The sequence below is a fragment of the Rhamphochromis longiceps genome, linkage group LG10 (genome assembly GCF_057381845.1).
Source record: "Rhamphochromis longiceps isolate RC_006_pf linkage group LG10, R_longiceps_female_GT1.1, whole genome shotgun sequence".
In the NCBI taxonomy this organism is placed as follows: domain Eukaryota; kingdom Metazoa; phylum Chordata; class Actinopteri; order Cichliformes; family Cichlidae; genus Rhamphochromis; species Rhamphochromis longiceps.
This window is the reverse complement of record NC_140566.1, coordinates 1,434,055-1,458,466: the sequence shown is the minus strand read 5'-3', so window position 1 is coordinate 1,458,466 and position 24,412 is coordinate 1,434,055. Positions and strand designations below refer to the sequence as shown.

At 40.7% G+C, this 24,412-nt stretch overlaps 1 protein-coding gene across 1 annotated transcript in view; it reads left to right on the top strand.

Annotated features, from left to right (window-relative positions):
• Positions 1-24,412, top strand: part of LOC146660094 (disks large homolog 2-like) — a 178,369-nt gene that overhangs the window by 32,677 nt on the left and 121,280 nt on the right. Inside the window, exons 4-5 of the mRNA XM_085419775.1 lie at positions 7,694-7,830; positions 18,248-18,316. Of these exons, the coding sequence (XP_085275901.1) occupies positions 7,694-7,830; positions 18,248-18,316 (206 nt within the window). The remainder of the gene's footprint in view (positions 1-7,693; positions 7,831-18,247; positions 18,317-24,412) is intronic.

Here is a 24,412-nt window from a genome sequence, read left to right as displayed (position 1 = left end):
TGCGCAACATCTCTAAAATTAGAAATATCCTGTCTCAGAGTGACGCTGAAAAACTAGTTCATGCATTTATTACTTCCAGGCTGGACGACTGTAATTCATTATTATCAGGATGTCCAAAAAACTCACTGAAAAGCCTTCAGCTAATCCAAAATGCTGCAGCAAGAGTCCTGACAGGGACTAGAAAGAGAGAGCATATTTTGCCTGTTTTGGCTTCCTGTTAAATCCAGAATTGAATTCAAAATCCTGCTCCTCACATACAAGGTCTTAAATAATCAGGCCCCATCTTATCTTAATGACCTTGTAGTACCATATCACCCTATTAGAGCACTTCGCTCTCGCTCTGCAGGCCTACTTGTTGTTCCTAGAGTATTTAAAAGTAGAATGGGAGGCAGAGCCTTCAGTTTTCAGGCCCCTCTTCTGTGGAACCAGCTTCCAGTTTGGATTCAGGAGACAGACACTATCTCTACTTTTAAGATTAGGCTTCAAACTTTCCTTTTTGCAAAAGCATATAGTTAGGGCTGGACCAGGTGACCCTGAATCCTCCCTTAGTTATGCTGCAATAGACATAGGCTGCCGGGGGATTCCCATGATGCATTGAGTTTTTCCTTTCCAGTCACCTTTCTCACTCACTATGTGTTAACAGACCTCTCTGCATTGAATCATATCTGTTATTAACCTCTGTCTCTCTTCCACAGCATGTCTTTATCATGTCTTCCTTCTCTCACCCCAACCGGTCGCAGCAGATGGCCCCGCCCCTCCCTGAGCCTGGTTCTGCCGGAGGTTTCTTCCTGTTAAAAGGGAGTTTTTCCTTCCCACTGGTGCCAAAGTGCTTGCTCATAGGGGGTCACTATACACAGTGTCCATGTTTGATGTTCTTTTGCTACTTTTTCTGCATATAGGTTTTTTCATAAATATAAAATATCTATTACTTTTTACATTTTTAATCCTTCAAACACCTTTTTCTGGTACAATGCACTTGTTTGAAGACAACCTCAAAACTCACCATTTCATATATCAGCAGTGCTACTGGAAATTATTGTACAGTGGTCCCTTGCTATAACACGGTTCACCTTTCGCGAACTCGCTGTTTCGCGGATTTCTTTTTTACAGCGCATTGTGTTCTGCGTTCTAATTGCTGTAGACCATTGTCAATCAATCTCGTGCCGTGTCTCCTGTACAGCAGCGGTTCCCAACCCCCGGGCCACGGACCGGTACCATGAGTTTTTTGGTACCGGGCTGCAAGAGTTGAGGCTCGGGTGTGAAATGTATGGTTTTCAGGGTTTTTATCGTTAAGTCGGTTTCCCTGGGTCTTTTCCTGTGTTGTAGTTGTGTGTCTTATTTTGATATAACTATTTACGCATTACTAGTGGTGCAACGGATCACGGTTGATCCGAAATCTGAACCGATCCCACTCCACGGTTCGGCACGCATGTGATCCGAAGATTCGAAAAAGAAAAAAAAGTATGTGTATGGTGGCGTGGTGGGTCTGTCAAGCGATGGTTATGGCCAGCGCTAGCGGTCCAAGTGGAGGAGTTTGCGGTATTTAAGCAGCCCTTTGCTGCCCAATCCGACCGGGCTAAAGCTATTACAGCTATTGGGGTGTTTAGCTGCAGACGGGAGGCTGTATTCCTTTGTGCAAAACAAGGGGTTTAAACTATGATGAACGAGCCACGCTATGATATCTCGTTGCGCGTCCACTTTAGGGTTACAAGATCGTACCCAGGCATGTATGAGCAGAAGAAGTTTAAAGTTATGGCTGAACTGTCCCGGGCATCTTCTGTTGCCCAACTACTACAAATGGGTGGACCTCCGGGACAACGGAAAGCCACGTGACCGTGACCGCTCATTATATCACAGCGGAGTGGTCGATACAAAGCCCTGTACTGCCCTATAGATTACATTAGATTAGATGAAACTTTATTTATCCCTCGGGTGGGTTCGTCCGGGAAATTCAGTTTCCAGTAGCACAGTAATGGTAAATGGTAAATGGCCTGTATTTGTATAGCGCTTTTACTAGTCCCCCCCTAGGGACCCCAAAGCGCTTTACACACCCAGTCATCCACCCATTCACTCTCACATTCACACACTGGTGGAGGCAGCTACAGTTGTAGCCACAGCTGCCCTGGAGCAGACTGACAGAAGCGAGGCTGCCATGTACCGACAGAAGTTGCAGAATGTGAGCAGAAATATACTCTATATACACATATATAAATACAGAGTATACAAAAGGGATAAATAGAATAAATAGGAATAAGAATACAAGGGAACGGCACATTTCAAGTATTGTGAGTCTATTACACAGTTGGATATTAACAAAAAGTATTGCACAGTGAAAAGGCACTACTAACAGGCATCTCCGAAAACGTTAGAGCACTTATGCAAATATGTGATGTCTTGATAAATCGAGCAGATATTAGAAGTTTACACAGAAACATTCTCGCATGAAAATATCTTAAAAGTTTATTTTGTGACCCAGACAGAGTAATATTTCAAACTCCGCCACTCTGTGGTCCTCCGCCACTGCCTCGTTTGAGTTTTGGACGAAATGGATTCTGGGATATTGCATTTCATCATTTCGAGCTGATTGGAGACCAGAACAGCCAATCAGATTTTTTTGCAAGTCTGTGATTGGCTGGTTTTGTGGCACAAATATAAAGGTGTACAGAAAGAGTTGAGCACGCACGGGCAGAAATGTTGACAGCGCGAGCAACACATTGCGAGCAAGTGCAAATGCAAAAACTGAGCGAGAGGGGCTGCTGTTGTGTGTGTGTGGATAATAGCAAACACTGAAATACAGTTTTTGCACGCAGCAATGAATTTTGTTCACTCAAATTCAGCTTTTCTTGGCTCAAAATAAATTTCTCCTCAAAATACAACACTTGCACCTGCAAACTTTTTTTTACGTGCGCTCAGAATAGTGGCACAAAAATAACGGCATACTTGGAGAGTGCAGCGGGAGGGAGGCGGGGCTCCTCGGAGAATGCAGCGGGATGGAGGCGGGGCTCCTCGGAGAGTGCAGCGGGAGGGAGGCGGGGCTCCTCGGAGATTGCAGTAGTCCTGATAGTGGTGGCTGACTTGTCATTGAAGAATGCTGACATGACAATAAATGCCTTGCCATATCCCCACGCCGTATGATGTATGATGAGCATATCATTTTGTCTGTAAGAGAGAAAAACCCCCACATGTAAGTTCAAAGTAGTTGTATAGAATGTAATCAGTTTATCCAACAATCAGATTGCACGTGTTAACAAAAACATCCAAGCCATCCTCAATAATAAAGGCAAAATGGTATGGATCACTAGAGCTGTCAAGAAATGTGGTGAATAGGAAATAAAAATATATTTAATGAAAACACACTTTTTTCTAGCTGATGAATGCACTGAACTGTACAATGTGAAAAGCAACTTGTAAGTCAACAAAGAGACTGCAGAAGTGCTGAAAAGAAGTGCATATTTATAACTTTATGTTGGGTCTGCGCCTCCACAGGCCCTGCTGGTTTAGAAACTTATTCCCGTTAACGAAGCAAGACGAACAGCAATTGATCGATTTTACTTGCTAGCAAGGGAGGCTGGTCGGAACCAGGATCTTGGAGCTGAACGCTCCTCACCTGTTTCCTTCAAATAAACAGCCTACCATGCAGCCTTTTTATTGAATACAGTTACAGTTTACACAGGCACCACCCATTGTAACATCCTCTGGCATGTAAAAGATTTGGGGAGACAATTCTTTAAAAAAAACATAATTTACCAGACACTCTGTTTTTTGTAACATACATATCTATTGACATATAACAGACAATTTAACAAAGGCTAACTCAAATCTGGGCAATAAAAAAGCAGTAGAGCATAGAATAGAGAATATTAGTATTTATAAATATATAAATCGCTTTCTGACGAACTTTTCAATGTTGATGCAGGTGGAATGAAAGACATGAATAAAGTGCAATATGCAGTGAATGGAACAATGTGCATTGATGTTACTGAAGGTGAAAAGTAGTGAAGTGAATTTGTTCGATAACAAGCAAAAAACAAATGCGTTTTAAACTGACCACTAAATGCCAACCAGAGGTGTCAAAAGTCCACACATTCCTTACTAAAGTTTAGATACCACTGTTTAAAAATACTCGACTAAAAGTAGAAGTATTCACTCAACTTTTTACTCAAGTGGAAGTAAGAAGTACAGTATTTTGTACTGTACAAAAGTTTAAAGTAATCTTGCAAAGCAGCGGGGGGGGGGTATAGTGTAATGACCCTGATTTGAAAATGTAGGGAGTACAAAGTGCAGATACTCGTGCTAAAATGTAAGAAGCAGAAGTATAAAGTAGGCACAAAAAAGTACAGCGGTAAAGTACAGATACCAGAAAATTCTACTTAAGTAATGAAGTATTTGTACTTTGTTACTTTCAGTCTCTGATGCCAACAAAAAATCATATTCTAATGCAAAATGTGTATTTTTTTGTCATGTCGCCCACAGAAGCCCTTAATCCAGCTCCGCTTAAACCAGGGCCAGTAAACAGACACATCACGATAAAAAAACATTTAAAAATGACCGTTGTTGTAACGCAAGCAGAGTGCCAACATGATCAGTGTCAGCAAACTAGACGATTCCTAGAATTATGAAATTACTAACGGCAAATGTATGGCGTTATTTTTGTGCCACTATTCTGAGCGCACGTAAAAAAATTTGAGCATGGATGAGTGAGTGACGTGACTGACACAGCTGGCTGCAGAGAGGCTCGGCTGAGCCAAAAAAGACTGAACTGCATCATTATTTTTGTTGAATAGATTTTTTTTGTACCTTAACTGGGTTCCGGAGGCAGTTTATAACTTTTGCGAAGATCGGGAGATTTTTCCATTACGCTGCGTTATTGACGTCTGCAGTCGGGTCTCTCATGTTCGCTCTGTTTACGGAGCTCTGTTAGCTTGGTCATTTAGACAATAGGCTGTTGACAGAGTAATGTTAACGCTCGGTTAAAAAGGTTAAAACAATGCTTGTGTAGTTGTGTCGAATTGTATGCACTTGTGTGAGTTATATGGTACGTTTAAGTTACTCTGTCTTTTGCAGACAGCAAGACGTAGGCCAGTTAACCTTAGCGTAGCTTCCCGTCACTCATTAACTTAGCTGAAACTCCCCACATGGATTTGGGCAACCAAATAGAAAAGAGTGTAGCTGCTGCTGAGCACCTCTTGGTCCTCCACCGGCCAAAAAACTCAAGTTCTGTGTGGAAGCATTTTACACTCAGTGCTGCAGACAAAACCAAAGTAATATGTAATGTTTGCAAAAAGTCAAATCAGCAGAGGCAGAGATATAAAACATCTGTCAACATCTGCTATGCATAATCACATGCACTTAAAGCATCTTCTTCTGGTACTGTCTGCCAACTCCCCCCACAAGAACCAATTCATCATCACAACCATATAGATCGTCTTGACAAAATGTAATGTTTCCATTTATCCCAAATCTCAACAAATTTGTTTGAAATCTGTTAGAGATGGTAATCTTTTCCATTTTAAATAACTCTTAGACAGTCTTGTGCCAGTCATTTAGTGATGCAATTTTTACACTTAGCCATTTGAAAAAATGTAGGTTTGAGCATTAACGGGAGAGTTGAAAAGAACTGCTAAATGCGTTATGAGCATTATTCAGATGAGAGCTGAATTAGAAATCAGCTATGTGGGGTGTAAGGTCATTGTATTGAAGAGAACAGGGAGCTTCTGTGTCTGAGGATTAGGCATGCTGTTAGCTTGGCATCTGGTCCTCTCGCAGCACAGCAACACTGTTTCATGAGACAGCAGTGCTGCAACATGAGGGGAGAACCGGGAGGTTTCACTGCATGTGTGAGTTATTTTTGCTACTTTTGGTAAAACTGAGGCTGTGGTTGCTTTTTTAACCTACTAGGACCTGGCGTCCACATATGGGGACATCACATTTTGGGTTATTTAGACCAAAATACTCAATGTTGCTCCACAAGGGTCTGATATCCACTTACGAGGACATTATACTGCTACTGTTCTATCAAAATTTTAAACGAATATCCTCAGATGTGGCTCTCATTTTTCTTAGAACAAAAATTAGGTAAAAAAAAAAAAATCACGTAATTCTTTGTTTTTACATTTATCAGGTCCCAATCAGCCCAAAAGGAAATTAAAAATGCTGCCGTGGAAGAGTTCGGGTCTTAGGAGGTTAAATGAATAACATGTTACAATGTTCTGTTACCATGGTAACAGTGGACAGTTTTGAAATGCACTGGATTATATGAAGGAGAGCGTTTATCTCAGAACTTGTTGAATTGACATTGAGGTACACACAAAAAACACATTCTTTAAATGTCTGAAAACCCTAACAAACCCTAACACATGCATAGTTGACATACAGTATATTTCTGAATCTTGATTCTCTCAAAATAATTGAGTGACAAATAATAACTGGTTCATAGAGACTTACACATTTACTCACCACACTATTTCAAGAGCTTTGGGGGATTTGCATAAATTTCCCTGCATTCATCTGCTTCTGTAAAAGCCTGCTTTAATTTGAATGATAAAAAATTGAACTGTGACTGTTCTTAGTGTATTTCAAAATATACATCTAGAAAGTTTTTAGTCCATTAATTTCTTAATGGGCTAAAAAAGTTGATTTATTATTTCTAAATACAGAAATGCATGGAAACATTGTTACATGATTGGGGCAGAAACATTATTTAGTGTCTGGTTGTGAATACTAATGCATTCTTTTTATTAATATCCATTTAAATGTAAATGTAAAAGGCCATAGTGCCAGATCACTTGCCACGGCTTTGATTCTTTAGTAAAACATGGCTGGCCATTCAAAAAATGTTCCTGCACTTTGAAAATAAAAACACTCATCGGGATCGGGTTTTTCAGGCACCAAGGCTGTGGAACTCTCTTCCATTGTCTTTACGCTGTCTAGACTGACTCCTTTGAAAAGCAGCTGACATTTCTATACAAACAAGCTTTTCATTGTTTCATATTATTTTATTTATATTTCTGGTTTTATTGTTTTATTGTGAAGCACATTGTGATTTCTATCTGTGGAAAGTGCTATATAAATCAATTTTACTTACTTACACTTTAACCGAATATTAAAAAGTTCACTTGAGTCACAAAATGCAAATGCTTTATATTATATGTTGTAAAGACAACCTAACAGGTGTTCAGTTCATAGCTACAGAATGCAGTGAAAGTATTGCAGTTACTCAAACTGACATTCATGCAAAATACCAGGATATATTTGCACAAGTGCAGCTACCTGCCCGGTCAGATAAGACCACATATTTTCTGTGGACATTTTCTTCCTGGGTTTTGCAGTTTTAAAGATAATTTTATTAACACTCAAACACTACCAAAAACAACCTTTAGTCTGCAGCTCTGACAGAAAGGTCCAAGCTGCGGACTAAAGGTTGTTTGTTGACCTCAACTTGCTCTCTGATGCATCCATCCACGTGGATCCATGTGTGTGAATGTCAGATAGAAAGCACTTAGAAAAAGAACTGTTTGTATTAATGGTGTGAATAATGGGTGAATGAGGCTGTGTAAAGATCTTTGAGTGCTCCGGGAGAGTAGAAAAGTGCTGTATAAGAATCAGCCCATTCACCATTTGACATATCTACCATCCACTTAAGCCAATCAACTGTCAACAGCCCCTACATCATTTAACATGTGTATGTTCACAGATATCCAGGGGTTCTATGAAGTGACTCTATTAAACACACAGAAAAGCTCCAAGCAAAAGCTAGAGGAACTCAACCACATGGCGGACAAGTGGGAGAAAAGTCTTTCTGTACCAAACTCTACCTGTCCAGTAGAGCAGGTGAGTGTCTGACACACTGTATCAGCCCTATAGATAGTGAATTACCTTTTTATGACAAGGGTGTCTGCCTGCTAAAGCCTTTTGGAAAGTAAAACAGACAAAGGCTGAGCGGTGAAGCATTAACAGCAATAGCATGCTGAGTGTGGGGATAAAAACCCTTTTAAGAGAGCCATGAGCAGGTGTAGGGAGATGTAGTTTCTGGTGATCAGTCATCTGAATCTGACTCTTGACAATCAGTGTGCTATTCAGCTGAATGTGATAATCTGAGCTGCTAATTCTATATTTGTTGTGCTTTACTGGAACTATACCTTAATTCAAGTACCCTGCAAAGTGTGAGCAAATGTGTTGAGGAGAACATGGGGTATTTTTTAGCACCTGCACCATTTGCACCATACTGTATGTAAGTAAAGGCATGACTACTCGGTGTAAAAAGTGTTGTTTAGCTTTCTAGATAAGTTACTTTGACCACTGAAAGTATCGAAAATGGATATAGCTACCTTGACATCCACTGGTTTGTGAAAACCCATTATGAAGCGTTTTTGCTGCAGGCATCTTGGTGTTTTGAAATTGGACGCGATGAGGGAGGGGTGCATCTGACTGAGAAACTGGACACACCCTGCACCCTCCTTTCTCACACACAAATGACCAAAATTTACACAGCGAACGTAATGTTGTATTTAGTATGACCTAAAATGAGAGACAGCCTGTAAACTCAGCTGGGAAGTGTTTACAGGTTCAGCACAGAGGCCTGTTTCCCATAGACTTCAATTAGCCCTTTTCCACTAGTACCTACTCAGCTCAACTCGACTACGTCATTTTCCATTACAATTCAATACCACCTAGTGTGCATTGGGTCATTATAACAAAATGGCCCAGAGTCTTTACATGTTATTGCGATGTAATTTATATGCAACACAACACTATAACAAAGGAGCACGTGAAGGCAATGGTCTGTGTACAGCTTTTTGTCAGACTCAGAGACCAGCGTATTGTTCTTTGTGTAGTTATTTCTCTCGTTGCAAAGTTTCAAAAATGGTGATTTTGATTTTCGTGAAGGAGAGGCTTTTATGACTCATTGAGTGACACCACTGATTGGCCAAACTGTGGAAGCTATGTCAATCTTTTATACTATGTCTGTGACAATCTGGTCTTTAAGTCTGACGACATTAGCTGTTTCCAGGTCCAAACTCCCCTTCAGGTCCCAAAGTCAAACGAACACTGTGGCATCACTGAGAGTTACAAACTGTCTAAATTCTTTCATCTGTAATAAAATCATCAGTGTTGCTGCTTTACCAGGTGTAACAATTAAGTTTAACATCCAGGTATCCATGAGAACAGGATTTATTAAATTTAACAAAGTTAGAAGTTAGCAGGAAGTTAGCTCGCTAGGGAGAACAGCAGGTATTGGAGAAGGGGGGATTTTATAGGCTGAAGCCGGAGGGGGCGTGAAGGAGGAGTGGTCCCGCTCCTGAAATTCAGATGATATCTCCACGAGTAGTTTGGACCTGGAAGCAGGATTCATATGCTCCTCCTTCAGTTGTTTGTGCATTTTATATAGCACCCTGTAATGTTAATTCAATTTGATTTTATTTATATAATGTTTTATATTGTAAGGTAGACCCTACAATAATACATACAGAGAAAAACCCAACAACCATATAGCCCCTTATGAGCAAGCACTTAGGCGATAATGGGAAGGAAAAACTCCCTTTTAACAGGAAGATGCCAGAACCAGGCTGTGTGAGGAACAGGATTTTGAATTCTGGATTTAACAGGAAGCCAATGAAGGGAAGCCAAAACAGGAGAAATCTACTCTCTCTTTCTAGTCCCTGTCAGTAGGGCTGGGCCACATTATACCGTTCACGGTAATACCGGTATAATGTTAGGCAACGATAGGAAAATGAAATATCGCGATAGAATGGGAGTAAAACGCGCATGCGCAGTGCCTTTGTTTTCATACGCACATGGCCGATTGTTGAGTGAAACAGATGAACCAGAATTGGTTTGTAAAAATGGTGCAACTTCAGTGATGTGGAACTGGTTTGGTGTTTGTCCGTCAGATACACAACAAAGCACATTTTTTGCAGAACATGCAAGCGGCCGTTGTTATTGTCGTATTTGTCGGACTAAGATGCTCTTAAATCTGGGAGTAATCTGGGTCCTAAACTCCGTATGCTTCAGGTCAAACAACACTGCAGCATCACTTAGAGTTAAAAACTGTCTAAATTCTTTCATCTTTAATAAAACGATCAGCATTGCTGCTTTACCAGGTGTAACTATAAAGTTTAACTTCCAGGCATCCATGGAAACAAAAGTTATTACATTTAACGGAGTTAGAAGTTAGCAGGAAGCTAGCGGAAGTTAGCTCGCTAGTTTCGCTAGTTACCTAAGCATGATATAGCATGTTCTGACTGAGAGATTTCTGAAAAAATTCAAACGTACAGCTCTGCTATCACTTCCAACATAAATGAAGACAGGAAACTAAACAACAGTGATGTTTGTAGGGTTACTGAAGTTGGGCTAGCTGGTATATAATGATGTGCTACGTGATCGCTAGTGACACAGCTATGTTAGCATAACATAGTGAAGCTGGAGGACAAACACTAACACTTTTCCACTTATAAAAGTTAACGTGAAGGTTCCTCATGGTTAGAGACAAATGCAATCGCATGGCAGGATGCTGTAAACGGACCAAACTTCAGTCAGGAGAACAACTGAGATAATCCATCCACAATACGAGGTTAGTCATTAATATACTGCAACAACATGGGAATAGAGCAGCTGCCAGAGAATTCAACATTAATGAATCAATGGTACAGAAGTGGAGGAAGCAAGAAGAATGAGTTTAATAAAGTTTGATTTATCTGACTGCTTTGTTTCGCTTAATGTGCCTTATAATCCCGTGCACCTTATGGTCCGAAAAATGCGTACTGCACACTGCAGTTTAATGTTGCAAAGCACCTCTTTTTAACTTCAGTGGATATTATACATGGTTATGCTCAGGATATGTCAGCCCATTTCTGCTGGAAATGCCTTTTGGTTAAACTTTCAGCAAGGAATTTGCATTTGCACTGTTACATTTTTATAAAGCTTTAATGTACATAAAAACCAGCTTCTTGTTAAAGTAAAAATAAATGGAAGGTTGTCTTTTTGCACTAGTAATGTTGTGGAGTTGTATTTTGTCTCGCATCAATTATATCGTCGGTTATATCGTTATCGCAAATTTTCAAATATATATCGTGATAAATATTTTTGGCCATATCGCCCTGCTCTACCTGTCAGGACTCTTGCTGCAGCATTTTGGATTAGCTGAAGGCTTTTCAGGGAGTTTTTAGGACTTCCTGATAATAATGAATTACAGTCGTCCAGCCTGGAAGTAATAAATGCATGAACTAGTTTTTCAGCGTCACTCTGAGACAGGATATTTCTAACTTTAGAGATGTTGCACAAATGGAAGAAAGCAGTCTTACATATTTGTTTAATATGTGCGTTGAAGGACATGTCCTGGTCAAAAATGACTCCAAGGTTCCTCACAGCGTTACTGGAGGCCAAGGTAATGCCATCCAGAGTAAGAATCTGCTTAGATACCATATTTCTAGGCTTTTCAGCTGTTTCTGTGCTGTGCTGAGCTCTGAAACCTGACTGAAACTCTTCAAATAAACCATTCCTCTGCAGATGATCTGTTAGCTGTTTGACAACTACTCTTTCAAGGATGTTTGATATGAAAGGAAGGTTGGAGATTGGCCTATAATTAGCTAAGACTGCTGGGTCTAGAGATGGCTTTTTGAGTAAAGGTTTAACTACAGCCAGCTTGAAGGCCTGTGGTACATAGCCGATTATTAGAGATAGGTTGATCATATTTAAGATCGAAGCATTAATTAATGGCAGGACTTCTTTGAGCAGTTTTGTAGGAATGGGGTCTAAAAGACACGTTGATGGTTTGGAGGAAGTAATTATTGAAGTTAACTCAGAAAGATCAATTGCAGAAAAAGAGTGTTGTGGAAGTTTTCCATTAAATAAAGCCTGCAGACGAGCGGTGAGCGGTAGCTAACATTCTTTAAACAAAAAACACAAAGCACAGACAACCCAGCTTGTGGAGAGCCTACATGACCGCGGGGCAGATGGTCAGCAGAGTCTGAGCCTAGCATGGCTCTCAGTTAAATACCTTCTCCAGGAACAAAAGGCAGTACACAGCTGTTTCACACCTTAAGGTTCACACTCCCTTGCTACCTCGCAGAGTCCTCAAAGAGACAAAAGAGTCTTCCTGTGGAGTCGTCTGCTTCCCCCAACTTCCTTGCTACACCCCCACCATTTGTCTTACTGTATGAGTGTGAGACTTGTTAAAATCCAGTGGCACCAAGGCATTATACAACAAAATAATGTGATTAATACATAAGTAAAGGAAATTCCTATACAAGAGTCTAACTTAACATCAATGGTACTAAGAGTAACTGTAGATAATATTACATCTGTGGGATGATTACTGGTAATTTTTCCTCTAATGATAAAAATGTTATTTGTGAAGAAGTTCATGAAGTCATTACTAGTTAACGTTAAAGGGATGGTTGGCTCAACAGAGCTCTGACTGTTTGTCAGCCTGGCTACAGAGCTGAAGAGAAACCTGGGGTTGTTCTTATTCTTCAATCAATGATGAATAGTACGATGTTCTGGCTTTGCGGAGGGCTTTCTTATAAAGCAGCAAACTATTTCTCCAGGCTAAATGATGATCCTCTAAATTTGTGACACGCCATTTCCTCTCCAGCTTACGAGTCATCTGCTTTAGGCTACGTGTTTGAGAATTATACCACGGAGTCAGGTACTTCTGATTAGAGACCTTAGTTTTCACCGGAGCTACAGTATCCAGAGTCGTACGTAGTGAGGAGGTGAAATTATTAACAAGATAATCGACCTCTGTTGGAGTAGCGTTCAGATAGCTGCTCTGCGTTGGTACAGGGCTATATATAATTCCCTTCTCGCCCCTCTCGAAGGCTCTTTCAGGTGTGGGACTTTGAGTCATAGGCCTTCTTGTAATCAATCCATGCAGTGCACAGGTTGGTCAGCCTAGTCTTGCAGTCTCGGCTGGCTGCTCGGTCTACCAGTAGCTGGTGTTTTGCGCCTCTTGTATTTTTGCTAATCCCTTTGTGTGCCCCGCTCATGTGCCTGTTCATGTCAGCCGCTATGATGCCTGACAGGAGCATCCATGCGGTACTGAGGCAGGTTATTGGTCGGTTGTTGGACGGGACCGGTCCCTTCTGGCTATCCTTGAGGATCAGGACTGTCCGGGCTTTGGTTTGCGTGGGGAGAGGTGGGTATTCCTCCTCAGAAGAGCATCGGCCATGTTTACCATAATTCCCATGGTCCTCACATTGGGAGCCTTGAGCGCGTGGCTGAAGATCTCGGAGATCAAAATCCTTTCTTTGTAGCACTCAAGCAAGGCTTAGTCCGCTGGGTCCATAGCGAGGTCGTGTTCTTCTGTCACGGTGAGCTGTGTGGCAGGAAGAGGTTGGACCCAAAAGCAGGACTCTGAGACAAAAACTTAGAGCAGCAGCTTCAATACCTGACAAAACAAATTACAAACAAAGTACATGAACACTAAGGAAACAAACGAAGATAAATTAGAACTAAGGATCTCCCAACTTGGCAACTTATGACCTGACGAGACTTGACATGACTGGAGAACATTGAACTAACAGAAAAACGCACAGCTCACGTGGGAATGTACAACAGGAGGGAATACCGCTGGACCTAATCTGATATAATAAGACAGGAAGGAAGCAAAATTGAATACACTAACACAGGACACGGGACTATCAAAATTTAAAAAAAGCAAGTCAAGTACGGAGACGAGGACGAAGCCACTCGAGCTTAACACTGAGACTGAGGAAGAAACAATATTAGTCTCCCATAAGTGCAATATTATTAAGTGCAATTTTTCTGATCCAACATAGTATTTTATTCTATTTTTTTCTAGTGATGTCTTCTTTTTGTTTATAGTATGTTATTCTATTTTATCTTTTTCTATTCTTTTGTTTTTCTTAATTTTTGCTGCTCTTAACTTCGTACTGTCCACTTTCTGCCATGACCAAACAAATTTCCTACGAGTGGGACTATTAAAGGTTTATCTTATTTTATTATAGAAACTATAAATATTGCATGAGCCCACACAATTCAAGAACCAAAACCACAAATGATACAAAATCAAAGAATATAAGAAAAAACCCAAAAACACATCAACACTGGGTCACAGATCCAGTGCCATGACACTGCCAGTTTTAGAGAACAATAAAATGCTGTTTCTGTGAATATCAAAATTTTATCTTGTCCATTCATGATCCACGAGTAACAAGTATGCTTACCTATACAAATGAGGTGTCATTGTTGGTCCCTTATAAAAAAAGAGTATATGTGGTTGATTGATTGTTGTCAGAACTATATTATATTATTCTTGTATTATTTAGAAAAAGTGTAGAACTGGTCTGTGGGCATCAAGGCTTTATGTTTCTGTGCTCATTGCATGTTTAAATTAAAAGGGGACTAACCAGTTTGATATTCGACTCATAATATTAATAACAATAAAACTACTACTACTACTAATAGATGTAGTTAAACTTGTAGAGGTAGTCATAGCCTGTTCTTTGTAGTAACAACTCAACCTACAGCGTCATGTGCGTGCGTTATCGTTTATATAGTTCCAAAGAGACTGAAAATAATCTCTCTGTAACAGCACGATCTGCTGAACCACTTTACTAACGTCATCTAGTACTGTCATGATAGAGATAACTAAAGAGGATTAGTCCTCATAGACTGATGATCCCTCCATGAGGCTGTCAGTACACTGTTATATATCCTGTTTTGCTGCCACTGTCAGGGCTCTGTGTGCGGGGAGGTGGAGATGTGGATCCAAGTGCAGGACTCTGAGACGGAAATATAACTGAAAACCTCAGCTTTATTGCTGGCACCAACAAAACAGAAACCAAACATGAAAACACTAACTGGAACACACAGGCAGGATCTGAGGGTACGACGCGACACCGAGCATGGAAAACACAGGGCTTAAATACACAGGGTAGTAATGAGGGAATGGGCAACAGAAGGGAGTCACAGCTGGGGGAGATCAGGGCTAACGAGATGGGGGAGCTAAGCTGCACACACTAACATAAGACAAAGACTTTCACAATAAGACAGGAAACAAGAATTACTAAACCAGATGCAGACATGACACTGAGAGACAGACTAGACACTGAACAGAAACTGCAATGAGAACCCAAAACCTAAGAACTGATCCCTCACCAAGAATAACAGAAACAGATCTATAATGATAATAATAAACAAAGCACCAGAACATCAGAAAACAATCCATAATGCAAAAATACACCAAAACATAATAAACTCAAAATACTGGGTCCAATGGACCCAGAACCGTGACAGCCACAATCAGATGGATTAGGCAAATGTACTAAGAACTAACGAGATGCCAGATGGCTTTATCCAATTAAATTATGGGGTCCAAAGATGTTCATCTATCTCATATATATAGCACCGAGTGCTCCGATTACCACGGGGACCACTGTTACCTTCACCCTCCACATCTGCTCCAGCTGTTCTCTGAGCCCTTGGTACTTCTCAAGGTTCTCGTGTTCCTTCTTCCTGATGTTGCTGTCATTCACTACATCGATCACTACGGCCGTCTTCTTCTGTTTGTCTACCACCACTATGTCCGGTTGGTTAGCCACCACCATTTTGTCCGTCTGTATCTGGAAGTCCCACAGGATCTTAGCTCGGTCATTCTCCACCACCCTTGGGGACATCTCCCATTTTGACCTCGGGACTTCCAGGTTATACTCGGCACAGATGTTTCTGTACACTATGCCGGCCACTTGGTTATGGCGTTCCATGTATTCCCTGCCTGCTAGCATCTTGCACCCTGCTGTTATGTGCTGGATTGTCTCTGGGGCATCTTTACACAGCCTGCACCTGGGGTCTTGCCTGGTGTGATAGACCCCAGCCTCTATGGATCTTGTGCTCAGAGCTTGTTCCTGTGCTGCCATGATTAGTGCCTCTGTGCTGTCTTTCAGTCCAGCTTTGTCCAGCCACTGGTAGGACTTCTGGATATCAGCCACCTCCTCTATCTGCCGGTGGTACATACCGTGCAGGGGCCTGTCCTGCCATGATGGTTCGTTCTCTTCCTCTTCTTTGTTGGGTTTCTGCTGCCTGAGGTATTCACTGAGCATGTGGTCAGTTGGGGCCACCGTTCTGATGTAACTGTGGATGTTCGTTGTCTCATCCTGGACTGTGGTGCTAACACTCACCAGTCCACGGCCCCCTTCCTTCCGCTTAGCGTACAGCCTCAGGGTGCTGGACTTGGGGTGAAACCCTCCATGCATGGTCAGGAGCTTCCTTGTCTTTATGTCAGTGGCTTCTATCTCCTCCTTTGGCCAGCTGAGTATCCCAGCAGGGTACCTGATCACGGGCAGGGCGTACGTGTTGATGGCCCGGATCTTGTTCTTACCGTTCAGCTGACTCCTCAGGACTTGCCTGACCCTCTGCAGGTACTTGGTGGTTGCAGCTTTCCTAGCGGCCTCTTCATGGTTCCCATTTGCCCGTGGGATCCCCAGGTACTTGAAGCTAACCTCTATATCTGCAATGCTGCCTTCTGGTAGTTCGATCCCTTCAGTTCTGACTACCTTCCCTCTCCTCGTTACCATCCGACTACACTTCTCCAGTCCGAACATTATTCCGATGTCATTGCTGTATATCCTGGTGGTGTGGATCAGTGAATCGATGTCTCGTTCACTCTTGGCTTGTCGTCATCCACGTAGAGGAGGTGGCTTCCAGTTGCTCCATTTCGTAGCCAGTCTTATGAGGGGGAAACCAAATAACAGAACCTGAAAACAAGAACTCAGGAAGTACTGGCAAACTAGGAAGCTAGAAATACTAGGACAGAAACCAAAACAAACAGTCATACTCATAATAACATCAAAAGTAAAAGTACAGAAACCAAAAACACTGGGTCACCAACCCAGGACTGTGACAAATATATTCCCACAGAAAACTGCTGCTCTAAGCCTAATTTTAAGTAGAAGCAAGAGTTAAATCACCTGCTGAGTTAATCTTATCTGCCAATCTGGCTCTTTCAACACAAAGGCAAAGGAACATGTGAGAAAGAAGCAAAATGTAAATACAAGAAAGAATCTTATTTAAATCAAATCAGGGAACAAAACTGAAATACTTCACAGAAAACCAAGACCATAACTCATGGGATCATGTGTGCAGTCCTGATGCAAAGCATTGCACATTCCTCTTAGGACATTTTAGGAATGAGAAATGATTTATTTATTCCATATTAGACAAATTCTTTTGCTGAAGTAGGTGAAACAATGACGAAATAGTAATATATATACATATATGCAAATATTCTGGCTGTTCCCTTATGCATAAGAGTCCACCACAGCATGCAGCTCTGCATGTTTGATATGTGCTGAATCATGAACAATAATAATAATAATGATGTTTTTTTTGTTTTTTGTTAATGGAAGAATTATGTGAATTATGTTTTTTCACTTCCTGAACTTTCTACATATATTCTACATTACAGTGATGTGTTTGATTTTATTTCTCAGCTGCATGTTCATTTGGTAACATTTGTATACAAAAAAGCAGGTAATATATCATCTAACAACTTTATGTTAAAAATGTCACTCATTGTAATCATAGTTGAATCAGCTCTGTTCGTAGCAGCATTTTGTTTTTCCTACTTTTGTTTTGGCAGATTTGTTGGTAGTTATTATGTCCAGTAATAACCACAGAGGGCGGCCACATTAGCTAAAATAATAGCTGAATGAGTATAGTATAGATTGACTCAGTTAATTGGTTTGAATTCTGATGGTGTCCTAATCCTCCTCTAGTTTATGCAGTGTTCTGTCAAATTAGTATCTTGTGAGCGAGATCCATCATCTGTTTTTGTCTTAATATTACATAAATAATACTACATAATAACAATTCATAGCTAAATAATACTTAACTTAATGAATAAACATAAATTATGTAATAAAAAATAACTAAATGATTCTACATGAAAAGTTAAAGGTATTGCTGTTAGAAGCAGGATGGTATAAAGAGGTTTTATTTTTAGGCTTAGACTATTTGAGCTTCTAATTGGAGACAGTCTGACCAGCGTATGATCACTTCATCTACTTATCGTTGCCAGATCTTGCATAACTCTTACAACTGCATCCTGTTACTGTTGTGCAGTTACCAGCTAGTCAACACTTCAAAAACCTCCATATTATATTATTATTTCACAATATACATACACAGTGTTCTTTGTTGCATGTGTATACTTCAGCTAGGCATTTCTAAGAACAACACCAGTCATTATCAGAGCTGAGTGGCTTATGCACCTGTTTGTTGTTCCCAGCAGAGGGAGCACAGCAGCTCAGAGCCCAGTGGGAGAGCGCAAGCAGAGTGCAGTGCAAACACCCCTGAGGTGAGTTTCTGTATGTTTGCAGTGTAGCAGTAGTGTATGGCTTGCAGTAGATTAGTGGGATCTTGTGTACATCACAACAAGTGCCTTGTGCCTCTGCTAGCAGCATCCATTTTAGTTGATTTAGTTCTGCGTTCAAACTTGTACACTCATCAACAGTCATAGCATGGCAGAACACTGCAGCCCAGCACAGCACTTGGTTCCTTAAGAAGCAGCTGGAGGAATCTGGTGCTGCATAATCCCAGTAACAGTAAGCTCGAAATGTAAAAAAGATTAGTGCTTGGCACCAGAATAACAACTGCTGTGGTAATAATATGTTAGTGGTACAAACTGGGCTGGAACGACGTTAGCCAAGCTTTTTGTTAGGGTCTCAGAGCAGGGACTGGCCTGTCTGAAGATGACAGTGTTAGTTTGCTAAGCAGTACTAACTGAACATGATTAAGAACCTGAGAGTTTATTTGTTTGAATGGAAATTAAATCTTTCCTGTGCAAATTAGGCTCTCTGACATGATCATAGTATGACAGAGTATGATCAGAGAGTCTGATTTAAGAAACTAAATGTCTGTAAAACGTCCAGTTTTAAATCAATGGGACAGCAATACTGTTCACTCCGTGTTTGTCTGTATCGATCCGTAGTTTTGTACTCATAACATAAATCTTAGTGAATTTCATTCTCCTTTATTCATTGTAAATTAAAATGGAGCCAAGTAGAAGTTGTCTATAGCCATCGAGACTACAGTCATGAAACCCATTATTGCATTTCAGAAGAAAATGTTTTGTGTTCATTTGTATAGGACATGCAAAGTGTACAGTGGATTCTTCAGTAAATCCGTCATGCAAATAGCTTGCACTGTCAGTGTTGTTGCATACAACAAGTGGCAGCTCTAACAAAGGAGGTTAAAGCATTCCTGCTCTGTAATGCAATAAGTCAAAGCTACCTGAGCCACATCGCCTGAAAAGATTAGCTCTGTCATTCTGGCAAAGACAGTTTGTGCTTGCAAATGTCTTCAGTAAGAGCAAGAAGCAACTGGGACTGGAGGGGTGCTGCTTCAAACACTAATGAAGGCAGTAATCAAGGTCAAAATCTGCAACACGCCTCTTCTGCAGCATGACTCCAGCAAAGAGGTACCGTGACAGCTGATGTGGAGGAAATGAGCAGTTCAGGTTCTCATAAGTGGGAGATGGATCACATGGGAAGGGTTAAAGGTCTGTGTTATAGTGCTAGACTGACTAGAACGGACTAGAACTACACTTTCTTCCGCACAGTTATATAGTACGATAGATGCTGAGTTAGTAATGATGTACGTGTAACCATGGGAGCTTACCACCATCGTAACCAGCACAAAAGATTCGAATACAAACAACAAAACAAAATATACAGAAATTTGGAGTTTATGACAAAGAAAAATTAACTGATGAAAATAACTTTGATGTGTGAGTTTGTCTGTGTTTTTTCAGCAGTGTGAGCATGTCTTATTGTGCTCTAATTGTTGCCTAGACTGAACACTTGCATGCTCCAACACAGCATGCTGCTTCTTTGGATTATAGCTTAATGCCGTTGCTGCTGCCTGTTGGAGGATACTGATCTGATAACAACACATCCTTTAAGTCCTGAAGGTTGTGAGGTGGGACCTCCATGAATCGAATTTATTTGTGCAGCAAATACAACAGATGTTTGATTAGACTGTTTTATATAACCAGTTATGGTCCTCAAACCATTCCTGACCCTTTTTAGCAGTTTGAGCTACAGTAGCTTGTCTGTTGGATCAGGTCAGATGGACCAGCCTTCGGTCACCACGTGAATCAGTGAGACTTGGCCTCTCATGACCCTGTCACTAATTCCTCACTGTTCCTTCCTTAGAACACTAAATAGATGCATCCATCAATATGAATGTGTGTGAATGGTAGTTAGGAATTATTTAAAAGCGTACAAAAAAGTGCTTGTGTGACTGACTGTGAATGGGTGAATGTGGCATGTTGTATAAAGCACTTTGAGTGCTCCAGAATTGTAGAAAAGTGCTATATATAAGATAATATATAATATATAAGCAGAGGCGTCACACAATACACAGAATGTGAACCTGACAGCGGACTACAGCAACCTCCTAAAGGAAGAGCCATGACGTGATCCTCGCCTAGTGGCTGAAGAACCTCGTGGCACTCTATGATCACCTGGCAGCACAAATAAATTGCTAAGAAAAGGCAGATTAATCAAGATCATGAAGGATCCCCACAACAGTACAGTGAATGAGCACAACAGCGATCAGGGAGTTCTAGTTTCAGAGAGATGAGCAGCTGCTGGCTAACAATCCAGACACAGTGGTGGTTGCAAGGATCTGAAGACCGCCGTCGTGATAATGTGGCAATCCCAGCAGTCAGGATGTTACAACCTGCCTCAAAAGCCACAACATAAAAGTGGAGACTGACACAAGAGTTATAAGAAGCATAGGTTATATTTTTAATTACAGCAAAACTAAATGCTCTTAAATGACATGTTAAAGCAAACATGGATGCCCCTACATGAGGATCACAAGTTGCTGCACTGAACACAGAAAAGTAATATGTGACCAACAAAAAGAGGATACAGCAGCCACAAACCAAAAGAAATACCACAACGCAAACCACAAGTAGCAACCAATATTTCCAACTAAGTGATCTGTTTGTGTAGTCACAAAGTGAATTATCAAGTAGTCCTAGATGTTGTGGACTATGTAGCTAGCTGCTGGAACGTAATATTTTCACAAGATAACATGAGATTAAAAGAGCGGGTCTACATGCAATGATGCTAGCGCTAGCCATGCTAGCATGCTACCTCCAACAGATAGTCAGACTGAGTCCACAGGTGATGACTCAGAGTCAGTTTTTTACATATCCATGTTAGAAAAAGCGGGAATAGCAAGGCTAAATGCCTTTTTAGAGTGTGTGCTTGTACAAAGGGCAGTGCAAAGTTTTCAGCGTAAACAGCAGTGTTGTTCAATTCAAACAGTTAGCTACGTCTTCCCCTCCGTGAATCGCTAACCAATCAGTGAGCTCCTTATATTGCAGCAGACTGCATTACTTTTTCTCCAAGGACCCAAAAACAAAGCAAAACAAAACACGGAAATGGTAATGGGCATAGGTAATCTGATAGTTTACAGCTAATTCTGTAGCTAATCCCAAAGATAATGCATTTGCTAATATGATCGCTATGAACTGACAGGAAAGGTAAATGCAGTGAGTAAATGGTTTTGAAAATGAGGAGTGGAATCAATTTTAAATGTCAGAAATAAATCTTGATTTTTGAATCTTTTTATTTCTCTTTTTAAAATTGCATTTTAAAAAAGATTGATTGAATGATTTCAAAATGTATTTTGGTTTTTATAAAGAGTTAAATTTTTTGTGAAAATATAAGCTTCTTTAGTTAATGTTTTTATTCATTTATTTTATTATTCATATTATTGTCTGTGTAGATACTGTGCTGGAGTGGACAGGGGGTGAAGGGTAGATTGGGAGAAAAAAAGTGGAGGAATAGAAGAAGAAAAAGGACAGAAAAAAGAGAGAAAAGAATGGGCGTTTGGGGAATAACAAGAGGAGAGGCGTGTAAGATTGTACCTATGCTTGCTGGTCCCAACCCTCGATAGTCACGTTTTGGGGGGTTTAGCAATCTTGGGGGGTTTACGAAGGATAATCTTTACGTTTATCCTTCGTACTCTATATTCCAATGATTGTTTTACTCTGTGTTGTTGTTGCTGTTGTCCTTGTCCTGGATATGTCTTCCATAGTTGCTATTTTGTTTTCTCAATAATAAAAAACAAACAAACAAACAAACAAACAAACAAAAAAGAAAGGAGAAAAAAGCTAATTATTCACTGGTTGTTTAAGAAAAAGGCATTGTTGCTTTCTCCTTAAACATTTCTCTCTGGGACTTTTCCCACTGACTATATTTTTAGAGATCTTTGGGAGGGGGGTTTAGAAAGACTCACCACACACCCAATGCTGCATTAGAGTCGCATTAGAATTTCTTGACATTCTGACTGAAAGAGTAATAAAAATTCTATCATCTCGTTTCACAAGCAACTCCCTAACGTTATCTAATACGAGTTTGTATGAATATATGAGGACATAGAGAGAAAAGATGAAAACCAACTGTGCAAATCAAAAACACGCCAACAGCATTGTTTTCATGTTTGACTTTTGGCCACAGAAAAAGAAGGCTGCAAAGCTTAGATGCATGAAAAAGAAACACAAATTTCTTTTTCATGCATTTATAGAATCTTAGGCAAGACTGAACTGCACTGCAAGTTCTGTACCGAGTTCTTCTTCATATAACTGGATGTTTCATTAAGTAATTTCAGTTGAAAATTGTCAGAGGTTAGTTCCCCAGACCTCATCCACCTGGGAGTGTTTAAATAAAGGACTTAATACATAGCTCAACAATAGTTGATAAAGTATCGCATAAAGTATGTTCCAGTCACTTTGTAATTGAGAATAAGAGTGCACATCTGCAGACAAATAGTTAAATCTGTGATTCTGGATTGCATTAAAATGTGCCACTGACAATGCTTGGTGCCTGCATCCACTGCAGTATTGCACTGAGCACATATTTGGATCAGTTTTCAAACTCTATCAAAGATGAAAAGTCAAAAGTTGATTTTTTTTTAAAAATTTGCTATGTTTTGATTAGTGGTGGCGGATGTGTTTAGTGGTGGTGCTTGTCACTACCCGATCCATACCGGAAACCCGATCGGTACCCCGCATGCGCAAATCTTACGTCACTTCCTCTCTTTGCCAACATTGCGACATTCAATATATTTGAATGATACGGTTAGCGCCCAGTTTGCTCCTAGCATTTCTCAGCAGCTCTGCCTCCTTTTCGACTACCGGGACATTTAAACAATGGATAATCCATATCCGCAAAAAATTTTGCTGTTCTCCTCAACAGAGAGCGTTCCCCGATTGAACAACAGCGCCGTAAAATAAGAAGAATGGTGCCTAATGACAGAGTTAATAATACAGACATTATAATATGTCACGCGAAGATTCAGCAGCCAGATGAAGTGTTTACTGGCAACTGACAGTGATAGCGGACATTATCATCACTTTTCCAACAATCCTCTCCACACAGACAAGCATAAACACACTCGACTATCACTAAATCAAATTTAACACACGTTTGTAATGACGCTAATTCAGTTTACAATAGGGTTCATTCGCTCAGTCAGCAGGTGGCGGTATCCTCGTACACTGGGGGGTACACTGCCATTAAACGAACAGAAGAAGAAGAAAACCCCTGCACATGCGCGGTACGGATCGGGTAGACCCGATTTGTACGGTCCGACTTTGCACATGCGCAGTAAGGATCGGGAGTCCCGATCTGTCACTATCTTTTTACTTTTTTGTTTTTGTCTACATTATATTAAATGTTTCATTATCGGAAACATTTTAAGAGATACTTGTTATTCTTAACATCTTAACAGATACTCTGACCTGTAACTATCGTAAAATGCTTCGACCGGAAGTAGACACCTTTCGCGCATGCGGGGTATCGATCGGGTTTCCGGTACGGATCGGGTAGTGACACTTGGTGTTCACTCTCTCCGAGTATCACTTCCTGTTCCTGTTCTAACACAGTGGTGCCTTTGTGTCACTTTTCTGCGTAGCAGTTTAATTAAAAACTTATAGATAACTTCTTATTTCATAGTGTAATCTTCACATGCTTCATCTAAAGCACACTCGCTAATTTATTGTTACAGTATTCACTCACTGTGTCTTTAGGGTTTCACTAGCTTAGCTTAGCTCATAGCTGACTCGCTAGCAGCATTGCCTCTTCATCTGTCCCTCCTGCACTTTCCTGCTCATTGTGTCAGATTTTCAGTTACTCCTCGGCCTCTTTTAGCAGTAATGATACTTGTAAAAGATGCAGCCTATTTTCAGGTCTGGAGGCCAGGATCACTGAATTGGAGACTCGACTTCACACCCTTGCAATAACCCATAGCTAACCAGGCCCCTGTAGCCGGTGTAGCCAAAGATAGCATAGGCCCTGCTAACAGGATGGCTGACAGTGAGGTGGAAGCATAGTCAAAAGTTACAGTAATTTTAAAAAATGTCGGAAAACCCTGT